At 39.0% G+C, this 23,488-nt stretch overlaps 1 protein-coding gene and 1 pseudogene across 1 annotated transcript; both read right to left on the bottom strand.

Annotated features, from left to right (window-relative positions):
* Nucleotides 1-2,871: 2,871 nt before the first annotated feature.
* On the bottom strand, nt 2,872-3,094 carry LOC118620635 (annotated as a pseudogene).
* Nucleotides 3,095-4,386: 1,292 nt separating this feature from the next.
* Nucleotides 4,387-15,454, bottom strand: POLR1F (RNA polymerase I subunit F). The gene is made up of 4 exons (XM_036247118.1): nt 15,176-15,454; nt 10,458-10,599; nt 6,678-6,886; nt 4,387-5,389 (listed from the first exon to the last, which is right to left on the bottom strand). The coding sequence occupies exons 1-4, from the start codon at nt 15,427-15,429 to the stop codon at nt 4,678-4,680; spliced, it is 1,317 nt and encodes a 438-aa protein (XP_036103011.1). The 5' UTR covers nt 15,430-15,454; the 3' UTR covers nt 4,387-4,677.
* Nucleotides 15,455-23,488: the final 8,034 nt, after the last annotated feature.

Genomic DNA, 23,488 nt, shown 5'->3' with positions numbered 1-23,488 from the left:
CAATGCCTGAGATAAAACTCAAACAAAAGAAATCACTAATTAAATAATAAATATCTGAATAGCAAATGATAAAGCTAAAATATAAATGACAAATTACAAAAATTGTTTGAACATATATAGAAAAAGCATTATCATCCCAAATAAATGGAAAAACATCACAAAGAAATAATCCAAAGACATGAAGAAAATATTTCAAGACATAAATGCATAGACAAGTGGTTCAAGCTCACTAAAAACCAAATCAATATAAATCACACAACATAACGTTTTCACCTATCACTGTCCAAATTACAATGATTGGCACTCTCCATGTTGACAAGGCTGCCATACAACTGCTGATAAGATTTCAAATTCGTTCAAATGTCCTGGACAATCTGACGATGTATATCAAAAAGTAAAAGTATTCCTTTCATACTATTCCACTTCTGGGACTTTTTAATCTGTCAAATAAGGATGTCTATACATGTATGCTCAATATGTGTGTTTAGCAAGAGGGAAAATATAAACCTAAATATTCACCATTAGGAAATGAAACAAGTTACACATTGAAATTCTGCCAACATTAAAAATAACAATACTTTCATATATTTTTATGGAAAGTAATCTATATTAAATGAAAGAAAGTAGGTCCAAAGACTATGAGTCGTTTGATTGCATTTACATTTTTTAAATATTTTTAAAGTCCATTTAAAAGAACCCTAGCCCTGGCCAGTTTGGCTCAGTGGTTAAAGCGTCGGCCTGTGGGCCAGAGAGACGTGGGTTCAGTTCCCACTAAGGGCACATACCTTGGTTGCGGTTTGTCCCTGGCCCCGGTTGGGGTCATGTGGGTGGCAACCACTCAATGTGTCTCTCTCACATCGATGTTTCTCTCTCTTTCTCCCTCTCTCCCTCCCGCTCAATCTGAAGATAAATGCAAAAAATGAAAAATGTCCTCCAGTGAGGATAAAAAACAAACAAAAAACAAACTCTAAAACTATACACAAAACTGACAATAGTACTTATTTCTGGGATGTACAATTGTTACATGGGTGTGTCTGGGGAGGGTTGTGGAGACAGATCATGACTAGGAGAGTGGGAGATACTTTTGCATTTCAAACTTTAAAAAAAAAAAAGGATACATATTGATTTTTGTAACACAATATGTCTTCTTTTTGGATGAAAATATCCAAAGATAATCCTTGTGGTGAATGGATCAAGCAAGTGAAACTCAATTTTGACCATTTGGTAGTTTTCCTTCTAAGTTATCACTAACACACTGATGGGATAAAAGATACTTGAAAACCACATCATATAAAGGCAAAGCACTTACTGAATTGATTGAAACAATGTGTGAAAGATTAAAAATGTCGTATCAGAGGCAAAGTGACACCATTTGAAACTGTGCTTTTCATTTTATCAATTTAAAAGTACCCCAGTGCACTGTTGGCGGAATGCAAACTGGTACAGCCACAATAGAAAACAGTATGGAGTTTCCACAAAAAAATTAAAAATGGAACTGCCTTTTGACCCAGCAATTCCACTTCTGACAATATATCCTAAGAATCCTGAAACACCAACTTGAAAGAATATATGCATCCTTATGTTCATCGCAGAGCTATTTACAATAGCCAAGATCTGGAAACAGCCCAAGTGTCTATTAATAGATGAGTAGATCAAACAGCTGTGGTACATTTACATGGTGGAATACTATGCAGCTATGAAAAATAAAAAGGAAGGAGTTCTTACCTTTTGTGACTGACTGGAGGGACCTAGAGATTATTATGCTAAGTGAAATAAGCCAGTTAGAGGAAGACACATAACATATGAGCTCACTTATATGTGGAATCTAATGAACAAAATAAATCAAGGGACAAAACAGAAACAGAAGCATGGACACATGGAGCAGACTGACAGCTGTCAGAGGGAAGGGGTTTGAGGTGGGGGTGGGGGACTGGATGAAAGAAGGTGAAGGGATTAGCTAAAGAACATATATGCATAACCCACAGACACAGACGACAGTGTGGTAATAAGGGACAGGGGCTGGGTGGGGTGGAGGTGGGCAAAAAGGGAAAAATGGGGACATCTGTAATCATGTCAACAATAAAAATAAAGTTAAAAAAATAAAATTATATGATGATGCTTTCATGATAGAAAGGGCCCACTGCTAAACAGTGTAGAAACAGTTAAGACATAATCCTAGCTTTCAGGAAATTCATTTTGTCAAGACATGTAGATCAAGAGACATGCTTTATAAAAGCTTCAAATAATATAGTAAAAAAAACAAACAAAAAAAAGAATAAAAACAATTATGACTACAAAGCAAGCACATTTAGCCCACTTTAGTGGATCTCACACACAAAAATTGTGAGAATACAAACTGTTTAAATTATCTTTTTATTCCAAATGATTAATGAGGTGCCTTGCAAAGTTGGTGATAGGTAGAAATTAAAGAGGGTAAGCAGTAGTGTCTAGGCTAGAGGATTTTAATGAGCAAATGGTGAGAGAGAAAAGATAAAACTTAGGTTAGCATAGCATGTGACAAATATTTAGAACAATATATGGAGGATATCATCATCAGAGGTTTTGTATCAGATAAAAACAAAACAGTCATTGTAGACTAGATCTGTTTTTCAAAGAGAACCACATTGTGAAAAACATGAATAAACAGTTTCAAGTATGCTCTTTTCTTCAAAGATGCAAATTATTTTCAATATGAATGACAGACGGAAGCGCCAACTGAAAAGATACAAACAACATGTGGAAATTTGCTTATTTTGCTAAGCCACAATGTATTTTTCCATGAATAGTATACATCTGAAGCTTCCTTGGTATTTACGAAGAGGAAATTGTTTCACTAAAGATTAATTTTCTACATTAAGTCAGACATTATTACAATGATGTATTCAAAAAAAATTTAAGGAAAGATTTATAAAACATTTTCTGGGCATGCCACTATCTTAAACCCTGAGAATGTGACTTGTTTTAAACTTTTTCCACTCATCCTTCCTTTAAACCAGTGCTGTCCAAAAGAAAGATAATGTGAGCCTCATGTGTAAATTTAAACTGGTAAGAACAGACACTACATCTGATCTTAGCCAAAAGGCCGAGAAGCAATTCATGTGTAATTTAAAATCTTTTAGCAAAAAAATAAAAAAGCCAAAAAAAATAAAATCTGAATGAATTTCAACATTGAACTCACTATACTAAAAACATTTTAATTTCACCAATAAAATTGAGATATTTTGTATTCTTTCTTTGTACACCTCGAAAATCTGGTGTGCATTTTATAGTGACACCACATCTCAAGAGGTCAATACTCACATGAAACTAAATCGTATGGAAAGACACTCGTTTGCACCTTTTCACTGTCTGGTAGATCTACTGACAGACTGACATCAGAAACTCTGCATTCTATCATTACAGATTTGGATCAAGATATACTACCAGCAGAATTTATACATTAATGGAAATTAAACAATGTGAGACCAGCACTATTTCTGATACTACACAAATGGCAACAAAAATGGCTGCCATTTGGAGTGGATTTAAACCATGCATCCATCTACAGAAACTAACCACACTTTGAGTGGAAACTCTTTGTAGCACTTATCACAATTACTAATTTCTGTATGTATGTTCCTACTTTTATTTTATGTGCACCTGTTTATCTGAATATTCCATCAGGGAAGGACCTGTGTCTCCTTTGTTTGCCATTAGATCCCTGGAACTTAGGAGAATGTGTTACACATAGCAAATGGTCAGATACCTGTTAAATGAGTGAATACTGCCATGCATTGATTATCAGCCTGAATTAGCCTATCATTTCATCACTCGGTTTTCCAACAGTTAAGGCACAGCGGACATTTTCTCAGTGAAAACAGTGAACAGCTGTTTTCTCTTCAGAACAATTTCTAGCAGCCTAACCCAACTATTACAATGTAATTGGGAAATTTCCCACTAATCAGAATCACATTTATCCTGTCTTCATCAGATCTTGCTTCTCCAACACAACAAAAACAAATTGGTTGAGGCACAAATGAGTAAGTACAAGAGAACAGCTCTCCAACCTCTCAGCCTTAGAGAAAAACAAAAATGCCACCACACAGGCACTTGGAGGGAAGGAATAGGGAATACTGTTTCCTACCCCAGTCAGCAGTGACATGGTTCCTAGGAGCGCTGGAGATTTCAGATTTCCTGTGGAAAACGCTAAGTTAAACAACAGAAACACTGTAGTAGCCACGATAAAGAAAAATCCGAAACTGGTGAATGCCTTGAATTTTTAAAAAAGCAAAAAAAGGTCTGTTATTTCATGATAAAGGTGAAACCCATTTTTTAAAAAAAGCAATAAGCCAAAAACCCAAGCTCAAATCATTCTTTAATGATATAACACTGCATTATAAAGTCCTTTTGCTAGTACTGAGATGGTAGAAGACATTTTGTTTAGAATGAAAACACTGGAAGAATGCAAGAGTTGAGACTGAGGGCAGCTCTTACCTTTCATTCTGTATACAGAAATGTGGCACTTTAACAATATTGGCATTTCCCAAATGATCAGTTTTGCAATTTTAACACCAAACATTCAACTCCTAATCAGCAGTTTCCTGCTTTGAGAACTTTCATAGCATTCAAACATTTCATCTACTATGTACAGTTCAATCTTTTAAAAACTGAATCATATTTACAAAGTACTATAGAAAATCATTTTTTCCTTTTCTTTTTAGGAGAGTGTTCCAAAAGTGGGGTAAATTCAGCCTCCTCACTGTGCTTTCTTTTCTTTCTATGGTCACTTTGGTAACCACTGGAGTCACTGCCTTGAAAAACAGGGTCCTGGTTGTGATCTTCCTGGTGCTGCTGCTTCTTCTTCTTCTTCTTTGGCTCTTCCTCCCGGAGGCCATTCATGTTGTTATTAATCTGCAGGTCTGTCTCTTCCTTCATGGCGACAGCTGCAAATTCTGCTAGCTCAGTGGTACCACCTTCTTCTGCTTCATCTGGCTCTGGGTCTTTCTTCTTCCTCTTCTTCTTCTTCTTTGGCTCTTCCTCCCGGAGGCCATTCATGTTGTTATTAATCTGCAGATCTGTCTCTTCCTTCATGGTGACAGCTGCAAATTCTGCTAGCTCAGTGGTACCACCTTCTGCTTCATCTGGCTCTGGGTCTTTCTTCTTTTTCTTCTTCTTCTTCTTTGGCTCTTCCTCCCGGAAGCCATTCATGTTGTTATTAATCTGCAGGTCTGTCTCTTCTTTCATGGTGACAGCTGCGAATTCTGCTAGCTCAGTGGTACCACCTTCTGTTTCATCTGGCTCTGGGTCTTTCTTCTTTTTCTTCTTCTTCTTTGGAGGTTTGTCAACAGCTTCTTCAGCAGTGCCAGTTTCTGTTACTTCTTCAGAAACTGCAGAACACTTGGTTTTTAAACTATAAATGAACAGTTAAAAAAATTACACAGCAATAAGCAAAAAATAAAGAAATAAAAAGCGATCAAGAATATCCCAGCCTGCTACAATTTTTCTAAATGAGATCAGTATGCGATACATAACTATGGTATAAATTTCAAATATTCTTTCCTATTACCCCTCAGCCCTTTGAAATGTTAAAATTACTGTTTCTCCACTACTTCTCCCAAACTGTTTTCACACATAAGAATGACATAAAAAGTTGTCAAAACATGGCTTCTAAATTTTGGTTTTGTTCAGAAAAATTTGGTCACTGAACACTAAACATCATAATACCCAGGTTTATTAGCCAAAGCACTGACATATCATAGGGAGAAAATATACTTTTGTTATCTATCAAAATAATGGAGTTTTCTGTCTACCATCTCAATCCTTGTTTCAAATAACAGTTCATTGTTCTTAACCTACGCTGAAGCGTACTACTTCACAGCTGCGAATTATTTATATTACTAAAATGAAAACTAGGCTCAATGAAGCAGCCTTCTTTGTAGAACTGCATAGTCCAGAGTAGCACTAGCCACGTATAACTATTTACATTTGAGTAATTTCAATAATAACCTTAAAAATTCAGTTCCTCAGTCACACTAGTCATATTTCAAGTGTTGTGCTGGATTGTGAGGCTACTGAATTAATTGCACAAATCCAACAGCACAGCACAGACAGTTCTCTGGAACTTTAATCCACACTCTCATTTCTTAACAAGGCAGAATCTAGAAAAACTGGTAAATTAACATCAGTGATATTCCAAGAGTTCCCCCACCCCCATTCAAGATGGCTCCTATGGAGCCAAGCTCAAGATTCAAGATCAGAGTTATTCTAATAACAATTTCAATATAGAAAAAATATAGAAATTAAACTGTTTGCCTGGCATAATGACAATAATTAAATTATTTTGTTTAAATCATGTAAAAATAAAAGCAGTCTAATAGTTATACACTATTATTTTGATACTGTATAAACTTTTAGTTTCAAGCTCAGGGATTAACTATGTAAAAAATTAACAACAAAGTAGAAACTACACAAGAAAATTGAGTTACTAAAATACAGACCAATTAGCTAGATGTAGAGCTTTAGAATATGTAATGCATTGTCTTAGCGCTTAAGATTACTATGTACAATGACTTTCTGGTTTGAAAGCAAAAATATTCTAATAAACAAAATTAATTTTTAAGAGGACTATGGTCTCCAAATTCAGAATTAAATAGAAACAATTAAGTACCAAAATGACAAAAATGTGATTAGGAACTGACCTAGTGATATTTAGTTTTCCCCGAATGCAGAATACTCCAGCAGCATCTGAGTCTAAACGAAACACTTCAAATTCTAGTTCATCACCTACGTTTACCTCCAGGGTCTGCCACTGCTCAGCTGGCATCTGCTCAGGTTTGGGGATGGAGGCATTGAAACACCCGTGTACTAAACAGCCAATGTGGCTGGAAGACACTTTATTAACTGTACCCTGGGAAGGAAAAAGAAGGGTATGACATCAAGAAGAGATCCAAAGAGTTAACAGGTAAATCAAACTTGACAAGCTTCGAACTCATCTTCAAAGAGAAAACATCAAAATAATGGTATAATTTAATATGGAAAAAAGTTCCTCTCAAAACTTACCACATATTAAACTAAAGCAGTTTTAGAACACTGTAGAGATTTTAGAAAGCTCAAACTTGAACTTGATTAAATAAGTACATGCATATCAATACCCCACCCCCTGCCCCACCATGCCCAAACCCCCTTAGCTCCCACCACAGTATTCCATGGGGAATAGAGGACTCTATAACCATACTGAAACCAAGCAGAAATTACACTTTGATATGAGCTACATGTGAAAGACCTCAAGGAAGGATGCCTATGCTTTTATCACCAAGATCCACACTGTATTTCTATAAACAGTATTAATTTCAAAGTTTAAAGAGCATTCGTTAATGATTGAGAGTAGCATGACGTAAGCAGTCCTATCAGAAGACAGCTTACACTTTATGTGTAAATCTTTAGCACAGTTGTTGGACTAAATTACAACAACACTAGAAGCTTTAAAGTTAAAATCAAAGTATGTGCTATAGAATTTTAAGCTAGAAATGAAAATTTCCCAAAACCTTGGTTTTCTATTCTTCCCCTAGGAATGAACATCGATAAGATATATGAATAAAAAACTAAACAATATTTTTTAAAATCATATATTTTGAATTATAGATTTATAAATAATAAGAACACATATACAATGCTGTTTAATGTGAGCAACTCCTTATACAAATGATAGAGTAAAACTTCCGTTTCAGTCATCAGGAGACTGGTGTCCACAAAGATACCTTTTACATGATAAGGACAAACTGTGGTACATCTGTAAATTGGAATTATTCAGAAATAAAAAGAAATGAGCTATCAAGCCATGAAAAGGTATGGTGGAATCTTAAATGCATAAATGGTAAGTGAAAGAAGCCATCCAGAAAAGGCTACATATTATATGATTCCAACTACATGACATCCTGACAAAGGCAAAACTAAGGAGACAGTAAAAAGATTAGTGCAGGGTTTCGGAGGGAGGGAGGGAGAACAGGAGGGCAGGAGGAGTGAATAGGCGGGACATAGAGGATTTTTAGGGCAGTGACCAATTATTCTATGGAATAATATAATAGTGGATATATGTCATTATACAATTGTCCAAACCCACAGAATATACAACACAAAGAGTGAACTCTAATGTAAAGTACAGAATGTGTTTAATAATAATGAATCAATATTGGCTCAACAATTGTAACTAATGTACCCAACTAACACATGTCAATAATAGAAGAAACTGTGTTTGTTCCATTTGTCTATATGTCTAAAACTGCTATAAAAATTCAAGTCCACCAATTAAAAAATATTCAATAGGAGAATAAAAGTCTTTTTAGTATACTGGTCTGGAGTAACTAAATAGCTAATGGACAAGAAAATGGATCTCAAGGGTCTACCTCACACTACACAAAAAATTAAAGCTTGATCACAGACCTAAATGAAAAAGCTAAAAACTACAAAAATTATAGAAGCCTCTAGAAGAATATCTTCAGAATGCAGAAGTAGGCAAGTTTGTTAGACAGGATCCCAAAATCAACAACCATAACAGTATACTATGAGAAACCACCATATGCCCACGAGTAAAATAATGTTGGCACCAAATGTTGGCAAAGATGCAGAGCAAGTGCTGAATAGGAAATTAGCCTACCAGTAGTTTTGATAAAGTTAAACACCCATCTATCTAATCCTGTGACCCAGCAATACTGCTTCTAGTTTTTTACCTAGAAGAAATGAAAATGTATATTCACAACAGCTTTATTCTAATAGTTCTGACTGAAAACTAACCCAAATGTCCACCAATGAAGATAGATAATCAAACTGTGATATATTCATATAACTGAATACCACGAACCATAAAAAAGAACAAACTACAATACACTCAACTGCACGAATGAAATCCATGTTGAGCCAAAGAGGCTATTTTAGAGTGTATAATGAAAAACTCCATTAATGTGGAATTATAGAACAAGCAAAACTAATTTATAATCAGTGAAATCACAACAGTGGTTATACCTAGGATAGAAAGGATTGACCAGGAAAGGGCATGAGGGTCATTTCAAAGGACACACAATGGTTAATGCATTTGTCAAAATTAATTGAATTGAACATCATGATCTGTATATTGTATTGTATGTAAATTATCTCATACTATTAAAAATAAATAAGAGTTGGAAAAAACTGACTGCTCAACTGTATTTAAGGACTGGATCTTGTCGAGGATAGAGTAAAAGGGATCATTTTACTTGTCATTTTATACTTTCTTTACAATTAGAATTTTATTTCCATGGACATGTTTATTTACATTTGTGATAATTTACACAAAATAGATGACAATTAAGTTTGGGAATCTTTAAGTACAAATCTACTGCCAACTTGAATAGTATGGAGGCTGGTTGTAGGATTTCAGTTTGGCAGTCCAAGTATACTATTTCTTCCTGTTTAATTGATATTGAAAATAACATTTTAAATTAGAAATGCCATGTGGATTTTATCATAGTGAAATCTAACCTATATTTTTATTAACAGTATTAAGACTTAGTTATTATCATCAGGTTAAACAATTCCTATAAATTTTTTTAGGTAAGAAAAAAATTATATACATACACATGAGTATTTAGACACATATGAACATATACACACATAGAACTGCAAGTGAAGAGGATAAAGGGATACATTTCAGAAGACTCCACATCAATTTCTGCATTTCCAGCTTCTCTTGAAAAACTAAAAAGGAATTCCCCACAGGTCCTTCATCTCATGGCATAGTCTGAGTTCCCTCATTGTGCCCCATCCTTAATTCCTGTTTGTTTGTTAATCCTCACCTGAGCATTATTTTTCCATTGATTTTTAGATAGAGTGGAAGGGAGGGAAGGAGGGAGGGAGGGAGGGAGGGAGAGAAACATCAGTGTGAGAGAGACACATCAATTGGATGCCTCCCCCATGACTCTGACCAGGGCTGGGGACTGAACATGCAACACAGGTATGTGCCCTTGACCAGGAATCAAACCCATGACTTTTTGGTCCAAGGGCCGATACTCTAACCGCTGGGACCATCCAGCCAAGACTCTTCATTCATTTTCATTACGTGCCTGGTCCCATGACCATTTGAATTTGCAACTTCTGTCTTACATACTACTATGGTTTGAATCTTTTATAAAGAAACTATATTTATGTATAATTGAGAAATTTTCAAATAGTAATAAAAATTGACTTTAAACCTTAAGATCACTCTGGTGTTCTATGAAGAAGAGAATAAATTGGATGTACACACACTATACATGTACTTGAGTTTTAGGATGATAACATTTTAAAACTTACATAGGTTGAACTGATGGCAATTAGCTTCCTTTTACCTTTTAAAATAGTTTTTAGTAAACAACAATAACAGATCCAAGCTGTATAGTCTTTTAAGTTTCCAAATTACATAATAATATAACTATACAAAGAAAACTAGAAAAAAGAGATGTACATACCATAAGCTTTTGCCCTGGTTCAGGGCAGAAAATAATGAAATCTGCTTCAATATTGAGATGAATGTGTCCTTGATCATCATAAATATCTCCCAGTTCACCCACGACTTTGATGTTATCATACGCAATGGGAACACCTAAAAGGCTGTTTAAAAAGAAAGAAAAATGTTATTCTTTATTCTCTTTTAAACTAGGCATTGTCATACTGATTAGATAGATAATTCTGAGTCCAAAAAGTTTATCTCCCAAATATAACCACCCAAGCCAAAAACACTATATGGTTAATCTGTAATAATTTCAGTAGTCCAATTTCACAAGGTTTCCAATATACTGGCTAAGTTAAAAATTATTATTTAAAATAGCTACCTAATAATGTCCAATTATGCATCAGCAAAGAGTTGATTCTTCTATTTGCTACTCGTTTGGATTCCTGTCATATTAGAATGAGAGAGAAAAAAAGGACCAGGCAAGAAAAACGTCTTGTGTATTTTTGAGTATGACTGAATCAAGGCGATTTTGGTATTATCCAGCATTATCGAATTTCTGTACTAGATAGCATACAGCAAGAGAAATATTAGGGTTAAAGCTGAAGTCCCTGAATATTAAAACCAGTTACTTAATAGAGAAAAATCCCAACTGCAACTCTTGCTAGTAAGTGGAAATGCTAAGAAATACAACTATATTATTTATGGAGAATGACTGTGACCTTTTAATCTACATGTTTGACAGTCAGGAATGAGGGGGCGACTACTATTGCAAAATGTCATTTCCAGGTTCCTAAGCAATGATAACTACTAGAGAGGCAGACCTGTGGCTTCCACCACACTCACTACTTGTTCCAGAAAACGGTCCTGACTCCCCACACAGGGCTGAAACCCATCACGCCTCTACTCCTACAGGACTGCGCCATCACTGTTCTTAATTTCACTTTACTGACTCTATCTGTACATATGTTTAGATTCCACATAAGACCCCTTGAGAGTAGAGACCATTTTTATTGAACTCAATTAATATCCTAAAATAATTCACATATAATTAGAGAAAGAAGTAAAACAACCAGGAGCCACTGGAAAGGAATTTTAATAAGTACTAAATTAGGAAAAACTTAAAACTCAGAGATGTACTCTGGAAAGCACTCTTGTGAGTGTGGCTTAATTTCTGCATGTGGCTTTCCTAAGCAGGACCCACACCATCACTAAAACAATATGAGGGGCACAGAAAACCAGTTAGAGAGTGGGGGTGGAGAGGAGGGGGGGTAGCTGCCATATTAGACAGAAAAACAAAATAAGGACTTCGAGTCTCCTAATCATTGATTTGAGAGTGAGTCTCAAGTGGGGGAACACTGCTGTCCCCTAGGGGGCATCTCCCCAGATGAGGTACTCATTAGGGTTGTCACAACCTCTGGCCAAGGCCAGGGATACGAGACATTTTGCCATGCGCAGGACAGTCCTGTACGACGAAGAAATGTCTCTAGCTCTACATCACTTCTGAATGATGGGATAAACATTTATAAATAGTTAGGCACAGAATCTAACTTAAAAATAACTCAATAGTCATTTCTGCATGGTTTTTATATGTATTAAAAATTCCAAGAATGTAGTTGGATAGGTTCACGCTTAGACAGTTTTGTGTGGAATTGTACTGAGCGTTTCCCATTATTTCAGAAAAGCATTACACCACTAGAGACACTGCGTTTGTGAGGTGTCATTCAAAATCCCTGCATCAATGTACATCTGTAGCTGACACATTCACAGTGACTCAAGGTATAGGTGTGGGAGGCATCTAACTACTTCAGTCTTCCCAGGTAATCATGCTGAGCATTACCACACTGAAATACATTTTACTGTTCTGTATTAGAGCAATGTGTATATATATATATATATATATATATATATACACACACACACACACATATATATATATTTGCAATTGTGTAGGTAGGTTTTATTATCTTTTAATTTTTATTTCATCACAGTAAAGAGTGTTTTCATTTCATTAAAGGTAGTACTGCAAACTATTACAAGAGGGAGGCTATTGGGTTCTGTAGGATTCAGAACTGTTGATTAGGGAATGTGACCAGAGAGCTGAAGCCCCCAAAAATTCTTGCAAATCCATCCAACCTTTGGGAAAGCAACTCACAGCATGAGTCTTGCTAAAAGTCATCAGATATACAATAACACCTTAACCATGTTTATCTTCTGCTCTTTTACTTCTGTTTTCTGATACCATCCTAAGTAGGTTACAGGTCACGGTGGCAGCCTCACTTTAGACAGCTTTACAACAGTTACATCAAGTTTGAGGGATGCTTAGATTGCACATTTAAGGCTTCTACAAAACTAGTGGGAGGGAACATATTTGCCACGTTCAAATAACTCAAGAGCTGTCATATACAAATAAGATTTTTTTCTTAATGGGTTCTCAAAGATATAACTTAGAAATTATAATGTGATTTTAGAAAACTACATTCTCTAAGCAGATTTTTCAAAATTGATATGGGTTAGATTTAAAAAATTCAGTCACTGGGAAAAAAGGGTGGGAAGTCTGTCAAACAGATGCTGTTGAGATAACTTGGACATGAATGAGCTCTTCTGGATTCCCCCCTCTTCCTCATTTGTTAAACAGAGAGAAGTCTTCTCGCTTCCAAGGGATGGTCCCAGTCTGGAAACAACTACACGCGATACATGGTTGACTGATATGAATTCCTACTAGTTTCAATGTTCTGTCCCTCATTAGTAACACACAGTTCAGAGTGGGGTGTCTGACTTGCACTGAATACACTGGGGTCTTTAGCACATCCCACAAGTAAGGTGTGTGTGTGTGTGTGTGTGGGGGGGGGTCCAGATCTGTTCAGAATGCAACCTGCTCTATAAACTGAATTGGCCAGTGTCCAATTCATTTACAGAAATTATCATTCAGTCCGTTCCTAGTCTCTCTGGTGGAATGGCTCCTATTCGAGACACTTTGGGTGACCTGCCCTAGCCTTTCAAGTGGAAGCATTTAATTGATTATAGAAAGTTGTAAAATACACTGAACAGTTGCTTTTGTTTCCACATTTTATGTCCACCTTGCATATCCATCCTCTCTGAACTGGTCTCCTGTCTACTGCATCACCCTCCTTAAACCATTATCTAATACTACCAAACCATAACCAAACTTGCAGTTTAGTTTCTCTTCTTTTTTTTAATCCTCACTGGAGGATTTTTTTTCTATTTCTCTTCTGATAAAGTGGGGGGAGGGGGGAGGGGAGGAGAGAGGAATGAACCTGGCAAAGGCAAGAAAGAAGAGCATAATGGCCATCCTCTCCAGGTTGTCCCCCACCCTGTCTTTAACCCATTGCCCTTTTCCCAACTGTACCCATCGTCTTTCCCAACATAAATCTTACTCCAGTTATTTAGTACTTACAGTTCTCTGGTTAAAGCATTCTACTTCACATCTACCATCCATTTGTTTATGCCACTAGTTTTCCCTGGAATGCTACCACGTCAAAGAATCCGCCTCCTAAACTGTTCTCAAAGGTCCTAAGATCAAATTTACCACCACTTCTCTTACTATAAATTTAGGTTTCTGGCAAATTTTAACACTTCATTGCATTTGGCTTACATGTATATCTATCTCTACTAGAGTTCAAAGTTCCTTAAAGCACATATCTTGTTTTTCTTTGTTTTTACACCCCAATTCCCTAGCATACAAAAGAGACACAAGTGTGTGTTGGTGCTTGGAGAAAGCTGTATATTCTCTCTGTTTGAGTCTTAACCTGTGTAGGATTCAGGATTCCTTGAGAATGTGGCGAAAGGTTTAGATACGTTGATCAAGAAAATTAACATAGGAAATTCCTGCATTTTTCAAGGGCTCATGAAATTCCTGAAGGGTAACAAGCAATCGCTAGAGAATCCACTCACCCTAGTTCGAGCCCCTGCCTTTGAGCCAAAGCAGTCTAGACGAGCATTAAGGTACATCTATGTACCCTCTACCCTAGCAACTCAAGAGTTTAAGTTACACCTGAATACCTTAATTCAAATGCACCATAAGCCCCACCCCATCCCCAAGAGCAACAGGCGGGCCAGTTAGACTAAAGAAACTGCTCTTAAAAACAAAACAAACAGTATTTCTCTATCCCGAACAGGTTCAAGAAATGAGGAAAGTACCAGTGGGGCCATGACAACAAAACCACCCTTCAGGGTTTACAAATAAAAACTGTACTAAGGCTTCCATTTGTTACAGAATGAGAGAGAATCAACTGAAGTACCGCAGTCCCACCTCCCAGGTCCAGAGAGAAAACATACAGAACTGGGTCTAACCCGGCTCCAAACCCCTGTTCTATTCTTGCCCCTACACCCTGGCTTCTGGAGCGAGCGTCTCCTAGCCCTCCGCCAACACAAGTCGCGCCACCTTCACGTGTTTTTGTTTTTGATTGATTTTAGAGAGAGAGGAAGGGAGAGGGAGAGAGAGATGGAAACACGGATGACACAGAACATAGATTGGCCGACACCTGCATGCTCCCCACTGGGGATCGGGCCCACAACCTGGGCATGTGCCCTGACCCAGAATCGAACCAGCGACCTGTTGGTGCATGGGTCAGCGCTCAACCACTGAGCACACCAGCCGGATTCACGGGGACCCCGTACGGACCCTGACCGGGGGCACCGGCCTTCCCACACCAGCCGCCGGGGCTAAACTTCTCCCACCCGCGGACCCCGCCGCGCAGGAAGAGGCTGAGAGACCTTTCGGAATAGCGCAGGAGCTCTGCATCCAGCTGCTCTCGGATGCCGCTGCGTTTCCTGTTAAGGTAGCGCGGCGACAGGGCGATGTGCCTGCGGTGCGGCCCGGCCACCAGGCAGGAGTAGCGGCTGTTCAGCAGCGCGCAAGCGGCGGCGTAGGTCGGCAGCTCCAGGCAGGGCAGGACGCCGGCGGCTCCCACCACCGGGCCCTCAGAGGCCGCCTTGGACCGCGGAGGCTCCGCACACCCTGCGGCCATGCTGCTCGTCGAGTTTCCCACGGCGCGCGCCACTGACGCAAGCACAACCGCCTCTTTCGGGCGCCGGTTTACGCGTCACCCTCCAGCTGCCACGCCCCTTGTAAATGTTTCTTCTGGCGCTGCATTACCCAGTTCTTACCAGCAGGGGGCAACCGCTTTTTGTCCCTTGGACAACTCTGGGAACTCCGTATTGAGCGTGCTGGAAGGCCAACCACCACCACGTTTCCTAAGGGCTAGCAAACCCGTGTTTTCGCTAACATTCTCTTTGGATTTAGTAGGTCGATGTAATAGGAGTTAACACTTTGGTCATTGCCAGATGGCTTGGCAGATTTTACAAGTTTTTGGAATACATTTTCTGCGGGGAAACAAATCCTGAAAAGTAGCCTAGATGCCTCAGATGAAACAGTCAGGAAAGGAGCCCATCTCTCTCTCCAGGCCATCTTCTCTCCTTCCGGAATTGTTAACTCAGGAAACGGTGCGGCTGGCTTTTCAAATGGCTCAGTCCAGCTGTCATCCCTTGGGGTCTCTGTTGTTCCCCCAAACATCAGATCTGGCCCAAGGCCCGTGGAGACGAAGCCAAAACATCACTCTCTTCGGACACTCCTCTCCATCCTCGCTTCTAAACCTACAGAACTGCATGTGGAAGCTTAGCCTAATGGTCAAGAGGGCTCTTTGGAGTAGCCAGATTTTCTCTGAGACACAGATACAACCATGAATTTCCCTGTTTTAAGCCCCACTTAGGTGCCCCATTTTCTTCCTAGTACAAACACCTTAAGTTTGTATTATATGGCCCCTAAGTTACAGGGCCATTATATAATCTGTCCCCAGCAGTTTCATTTATCACACTGTACTTTATGTGCTAGCCACCACCACCCATCCTCCTAGATGCTGGTTAGTGGTAATAAACTCCTTCAGCCTTTTTTTTGTCTGGAAAGCTCTTTATTTCACCTTCAATTTTGAATGATAGCCGTGCTGGATAGAGTAGTCTTGGATTCAGTCCCCTTCTTTTCATTACTTTGTATATGTCATGCCAATCCCTTCTGGTCTGAGTGTTTCTATTGAGGAATCAGTTGATAATCTAATGGGGACTCCCTTGTAGGTAACTTTCTGTCTCTCACTTGCTGCCTTTAAGATTCTTTGTCTTTAATGTTTGCCATTTTAATTATGATGTGTCTAGCTGTGGGTCTATTTAGGTTCATCTTGAATGGGACTCTGTGTTTCCAGCACTATTTACAATAGCTAAGATCTGCAAACAGCAGTAGATGAGTGGTTAAAAAAGCTGTGGTACATTTACACAATGGAATACTATGGAGCTATAAAAAAGAAAGAGCTCTTACACTTTGAGACAGCATGAAGGGAACTGGAGAGCATTATGCTAAGCAAAATAAGCCAATCAGAGAAAGACGAGTATCTAACAATGTCACTTATTTGTGAAATATAATGAACAAAATAAGCTGATGAACAAAATAGACCCAGAGACATAGAAGTAGGAAACAGACTGACAAACCTCAGTCAGGGGGTGGGGGGATAAACCAAAGAACTTATATGCATGTATGCACAACCAGTGGTCACAGACCACAGTGTGGTGAAGACAGGGGGATGGGGCGCAGGAGGGGGAGGAGGGTGTCAATGGGGGGAAAAGGGAGGAAATCTGTAATACTTACAGCAATAAAGATAAAGGAAAAAGAATTGGGTAGTTCCCTATCTTTGTAAATTATCGCCATCAAGTACTCATTTTATGTCAATTTTATGTTAATTGCCTTTTTGCCAGTTCCTTCATAAGACTCCAAGATCTTTAAGGCAGGGGACAAAAACAAACAAACCCCAAACAAAACAACAACAAAAATGTATCTTAAATGGATAAGTGAGTGAAAGAAACGGGTGAAGAGGTCACAGTCTAAGTGAGGAAATAGAAACTAAACTGAACATAAGTATGTACTGCAGATTACACTGTGTAAGTGCCGAGAGAGCTGTACAGCAAAGGGCAATGGGTGGTGTGAGAGCTAACATGCTTGCTGCCTCCCACAGCTGCTGTAAAAAGCCTCGGACCTCTCTAAACCTGTTTCCACACTTGTAAAATTGGGACAATGATGTTAGTGGCAATGTGGGTTTTCAGTTCTTGACTTATTGCTGGAAAGATCTCACAACATGAGTCCAGGTGATTTTGAGGGTATGTTTATTAAAACTGGGACCAGTGAAACGGAGGAAGAGCTTAAGATAGAAGAGGCAAGATCGTAGCAAGAGGAGTGAGCCACGATGAAGCTGCCTCAGCCCTCTAGAAAGTGAGGAAGAGCGAGCCTAGGCATGGACGGCTTGGCCTTTTAAAAAGAAAGCACACAGGCAGAAGTGAGCCATGTGGGCTGCATGGACTCGGGGAATACTTATGAATGCAAAAGAAGAGCCCTTGGAGAAAGAAAGCAAAAACATATGCCTTAGGAAAGAAGGTTGCGGGGGAAGGCACAAGGTGGTCCAGAGAGAGAGAGAGAGAGAGAGAGAGAGAGAGAGAGAGAGAGCTGGAACTTGGTCAATTGCTTTAAGGGTTTTTATCTGTTTTCTAAAGGCAGGAACTTTAGGAGAGGTCTCAGGAGGATCTCAACAGAACATGCAGCAGCTTTTCAGGTGAGTCCTTTCAGGGTCATGGCCTCTACTGATTGGTCGGCACCGGGGTAGGGGGTCATTAGTCAGTGCATCTGGTCCTGAGGTCAGCCATGGCCTCCCTTGGTCTGGTTTTGCCACTTTTCTGGGCCTGGAGCTGAAACTCAGCTGAAGCCTAGACACTATCTCTAGTTCAACCAAAACTCTGTCTCCGTGGTCAACAGAACTGAGGCTTTGTTCCTATGATTATTTGTTGCTGATCAGAACCTCACTGTCCTGAGGGAGTGCTCTGCAAGGGAGAAGGAGGCAGATGAGTCAGGGTGCCCGATGGGGCCAGTTTGAATCAGCCAGATGTCTCCATTTTCCCTTTCTATCACCATGGAATGTTCCTAGTTTTTTATTATCCTGCCCGAACAATACTTGCCCTGGCTGTTATAGAGATAATAAGAGGTTCAATAAGATAAGTAAAAAGCATTTTCTTTAGTATTCTGTAATTGACTTCAAATGCAGCATTAGATGATAATGGGATGAAACGTCCCAAAGCCTGATAATAAACGTTCATAAATGGGAAATGCACCAGGCTTTACCTTGATTTAGTTGCAAAGTCCTGCAACAGCCCTGTTGGAACTTTACAATCTGAGGGACTTTAAAATCCCCTGATGCCTTGAAAGCACCCCAAACCAATTAAATCTAAATCTCTCTTGCTGTCAAGATGCCTCTAGAATACCTGCAGGTTATTTGAACAAAAACAAATTGTCCAAAAGCAATTGAGCAAAACAACAACACCAAACAAACCCAAGCTGGACATCAGAATTATTCAGTCCAAACAAAACTTACCTGAAATAGATTCCCCCAGTAATGATGTTCTGCAAATTTTAAATATGGAGTCGCTTCGTAACTGTTTCTGTGTTCGTAAGCAATTTAGAGATTTGCTTGTTTGATTTTCAAAACCGTTTTTTAGTGTTTTAAATTCCGGCCTGACTGCTAGCTACTATGCACACTCTGCATGGTTTGGAAGGGAAAAGGTGATTCAACCTACTTGGAAATATTCACCATTAGGAACTTACTTTTCCAAGTTAACAGTTCCCACCTATCGGCCAGGGAAGAAGAAGGCAGAAGCGGTATGAGACCCCACCTACCCATCTCCCATTTCACTTCCATCACTGCCATCTTAGACAACTTAGCCTGCTGGGTTTTTTTGTTGTTGTTGTTGTTTTTAATTTATATTTATTGTTGCAAGTATTGCAGGTGTTCCCCCTCTTGCCCCCTTCGGCCCCCTCCTCCCCGCTGCCCCACCCCCTGCCTTCCCCACACTACTGGCTGTGTCCACTGGTTATTCATATATGCATAGTGCAGAGGTATGAAGCCACGGAGAAGTTGTGAGGATCAGAGAAATAAGGACAGTGAAATAGTGACAGTCACAAAGCACAGTGACTGGACAATATTAAGTAGTCAATAGTATATCTCATTTTGAGTCCATGATCAACAGTCATTTCAGTTATAATATGCTTGATTCAGTCTAATTAAAACTGTAAAGCGCCCTGGCCAGTTTGGTTCAGTGGTTGGAGCATCGGCCTGCGGTCCAGAGAGACCCGGGTTCGGTTCTCGCTAAGGGCACGTACCTCAGTTGCAGTTTGTCCCCGGCCCTGGTTGGTCGTGCGGGTGGCAGCCACTCGATGTGTCCCTTTCACATTGATGTTTCTCTCTCTTTCTCTTCCTCTCTCTCCCTCTATCTGAACAAAAAAATGAAAAATGTTCTCAGGTGAGGATTAAAAAAAAAAAAAACAACTGTAAAGCTGAGCTGGGGAGCAGGAACACATGATAAAGAGCAGGTGGAGCCGTGGACGTCAGAGGAAAGTTTTGGATAACCCCGTGAATAAAAACTACAGGATGCCTCGGCCCCATCTCTGGGAATGATTTTTTGTTTTGTTTTGGTGTCATTAGCATGATTAATTTCAGCTCCTCTTCAATCTACTGTTATTATAAGCAATCTACATGCATAAACATTTGATTCAGCTTAAAACAAAGATTTCAATATAGAATCATCTTAAAATATTTTTAAATAAAATTCACTATATATATGCAGTAGGTATATTGAGATACAAGTTTGCAATTTTATTTTTCAGTAGGGAGAATTAAAATAGGTTCAACACTGCCTGGCCGGTGTGTCTCAGTGGATTGAGCATCGTCCCATGGACTGAGTGAGGTGTCCCGGTTAGATTCCCAGTCAGGTCAGGACACATGCCAGGTTGCAGGCTCAATCCCCAGTAGGGGACATGCAGCAGGCAGCCCATCAATGTTTCTCTCTCACATGGATGTTTCTATCTCTCTCTTTGTTCCTCTCTCTAAAAACAAGTCATTAAAAGCATATTCAAAACATAAAATAAAATAAATTAGATTCAACACAAACGGGTTGTTTGAAATAAATTGTGAAATACAGTGCTTCTTGGGAAAATATTTAAAATTTGCCCGATGGGTTTTGGAAACAAAGAAACAAACAAACATCTGAACATAACATATATGCACCAGCTATTGGTTGATGCGAACCCCTTGTAATTCACAAATGCGTCAGCAGATGGCAAACGTGAGCTTTAAATCTGTAAAGTCATTTGACTGGAAGTACTACAGAAAGGGCAACATCAAGGCAACTGCTTACTGACAGCTTGTTTTTACTTACCATTGTTTAAAGGAGAGTTTAGGATAAATGCTTGACACTGAAAGCCCTTTGTACTTTCTTATTAGATTATTAAATGTATAGATGTACACCATGCTTACAGTGAAGAAATATATATATATATATATTACACATTTTGTTAAATATGCTGTTACTGAAAATACACAGAAATGAAATGATTCAAATTCATCTGTCTGTAAGTTAAGGCCCAACTCCTTTCAAAAGGTGATGTTTTCTTGGTGGTCCTCAAAGTCAGATCCCTGGGCCAGCAGCTTCAGTATCACCAGGGAAGTGGTTAGAAATGCAAATTCTCAGGCCCCACCCAAGGCTTACTGAATCAGAACCTGGAGGGAGCCCAGGAGTCTGTTTACCACGTCCTCCCGGGGATTATAACACCTGCTGAAGTTTGAGAACCAGTGCTTCTAGAGAGTCTTGACTTGCAGGACCGAAGCTCTAAACTGATCATTTTTATTCAGGTATAATGGATGTACATGCAGTGATAATTAATAATGTAGCTGATTATTTCTTTCATATGGTTCAGTATGCCAACTCAGTAAATTTTGCAAAACAAGGAACATAAAATAATGCACAATTTATATAGACTCAGAAAGGTAGAATGCCATTACTTAATCTCCACACCTTTCTTTTTCTTCTTTATTGGTTTTAGAGAGAGAGGAAGGGAGAGGAAGAGGTAGAAATATTGATGAGAGAGAACATCAATTGGCTGCCTCCTGCATGCCCCCCACTGGGGATTTGGCCCACAACCTGGGCATGTGTCCTGACCAGGAATCGAACCACTGACCTCTTGGTTCATGGGTCGATGCTCAACCACTGAAACACACCAGCCAGGCTCCACACATTTCTTATGCTGAAGGGAGAATTTCACTTTGTATTCCCCTTTGGATTACACTGAAAGGGATCCCATTATGGTACATTTTGCATTGAAACTTAGCTACTGAAACAAGTAAAACTAAGAAAAAATATGATTATTCCTAAAGACTATAGAACAATCTTCAGGAAGGAAAACAATTATCCATAGAACATGTGTCTTTCTCACTGGTATTAGTACACATGTGTGCTCCACTCGCTCTTAGAAATACCCAAACCCTCCTGTGAACCTTCTGTGACTGAAATAATACAACTGTTTTGTATTAACGACACATGCTCAGGCCACATTTCATTTGTAAATAAGAAAAGCTATACAACAATTGTTTACCTATGTGTCAATTTTACCCTAAACACTACTTTGCCTCAATTATCTTTCTATTTGAAATTTCCTTTTATCCATTCAGACTCTCTCAAGGAACACATAAACTACCAGTTCCCATGGCACAGTTATTCAACTTCTTGAGTCTAGAAGCAACCTTCCATCTTGTCCATAATGTATAAATACAGTTTTTACACAGTTTTAATAAATGGATTATTTGTATATCATATTAGGTGCTATAAGGTAACAATAAGAGGAAAAAAATGTAAGTTAATCATTGTATTCTTACTCTCTGTGCTTGTAATTATTTTTGTCTTTCTTGTTTTTGTAGAAACCAGATATAATGACATTGAGACACCCCGACCTTTATGCTTGGATTTTATCTCCTGGCCATAGTTTAGATGTTCTGAATATTATCTAGAAATATATGTATGTGTGTGTATATACATAATACAAATATGTTTTAAATCTGAACTTTAACATATAGACTTTGAGAAAACTCTACCAATGTTTTAGCTTCACCTGAAGTTGCAAGGTATCTATCTAGATGTTTATCAACCAAGGAGGCAACTTCACAGCCCTTTTGGATGCAAGAGTCAGGTAAAAAGGATCGGCTTAAATAATGAAATCAGTTTGGGATGTGTGGTCGTGTATGCGCGGTGGCCTGCACATTCGCTGTGAGCTTTAATGATGGTTGGGAGTGTAAAGAAGGTATCAGAGGTGGGTGGGCCACTTTCTGCGGTTAGGATACCATCTTCATGTGATTCACTCTCTATTTATGAAAACTGGGGTCAGCATTGCTTCAAGGGCCCATCTCCTTCCCAATGAGATCTTACTGCAGTAGGCTTTCACCACCCCTGTCTCAAGGTTTTCAAGCTCCAGGAATCTGGCCAATAACATTAACCATGGTTCTTTCAAGGGTGCCTATGAAAATTCTCATCTACTTCCATCTGTCTTTTGCTCACTGCAGAACAACAATAGAAAACCGTTTCCTTGTTAATTTGGGGGATATGATTTTAAACCTGGAGTTTAGTAAGCCACCTGCTGGCTGCAGAGTGTGTGGCTGTACACTCTCAGGTTCTTGACATTGAATACGTTCCAAAGAACACGGTCTGGAACGTTTGAGGGTGGAAAGTAGATAAGAAATTTAGACAGGGTGCATTTTGGTATATAATTCATTCTCAAGTCGTAAATAAAATGCATATTCATGGATCATATGCTAGCCTCCCTCATAAGAGGCCACAGGGTGTTCTCAATACTTCTGTGCTTCGGAAATGATCACAATAATGAATTTATCTTCATCCAGTGGCCAAGAGTGGACTTCCCCAGTCACAAAAAGAATGCAACAGCATGCAGAACTTTACCAGGGAAGACTTCATGGAAGCCTAATTTATCAGTAAAGATCTGCAACCCCAAGAGCCACGGTAGAAAGGGTATGTCTGGGTGGGGGAACCAGTGACTAAGGAAAGCAGCTCTATCCCCTTGGGTCTCACTTTCCCTTGACGTTTCTCATTGTGAGTCCTGCCGTCTTGTACCATATCCGCCTTCGTGTGATACTGACAGTGAGCTCTGCTGGAACAAAC

Source organism: Molossus molossus, unplaced genomic scaffold (assembly GCF_014108415.1).
Source record: "Molossus molossus isolate mMolMol1 unplaced genomic scaffold, mMolMol1.p scaffold_m16_p_7, whole genome shotgun sequence".
Classification (NCBI taxonomy): Eukaryota; Metazoa; Chordata; class Mammalia; order Chiroptera; family Molossidae; genus Molossus; species Molossus molossus.
This window is presented reverse-complemented; position numbering and strand designations above follow the sequence as displayed.

Coding starts and splice junctions, on each gene's coding strand:
- POLR1F (XM_036247118.1), bottom strand. CDS start 15,429: ATGGCCGCAGGGTGTGCGGAGCCTCCGCGGTCCAAGGCGGCCTCTGAG. Junction 10,600..15,175: donor CTCCTGCGCTATTCCGAAAG/GTCTCTCAGCCT, acceptor CTTTTTAAACAG/CCTTTTAGGTGTTCCCATTG. Junction 6,887..10,457: donor AACCAGGGCAAAAGCTTATG/GTATGTACATCT, acceptor TTTCCTTCCCAG/GGTACAGTTAATAAAGTGTC.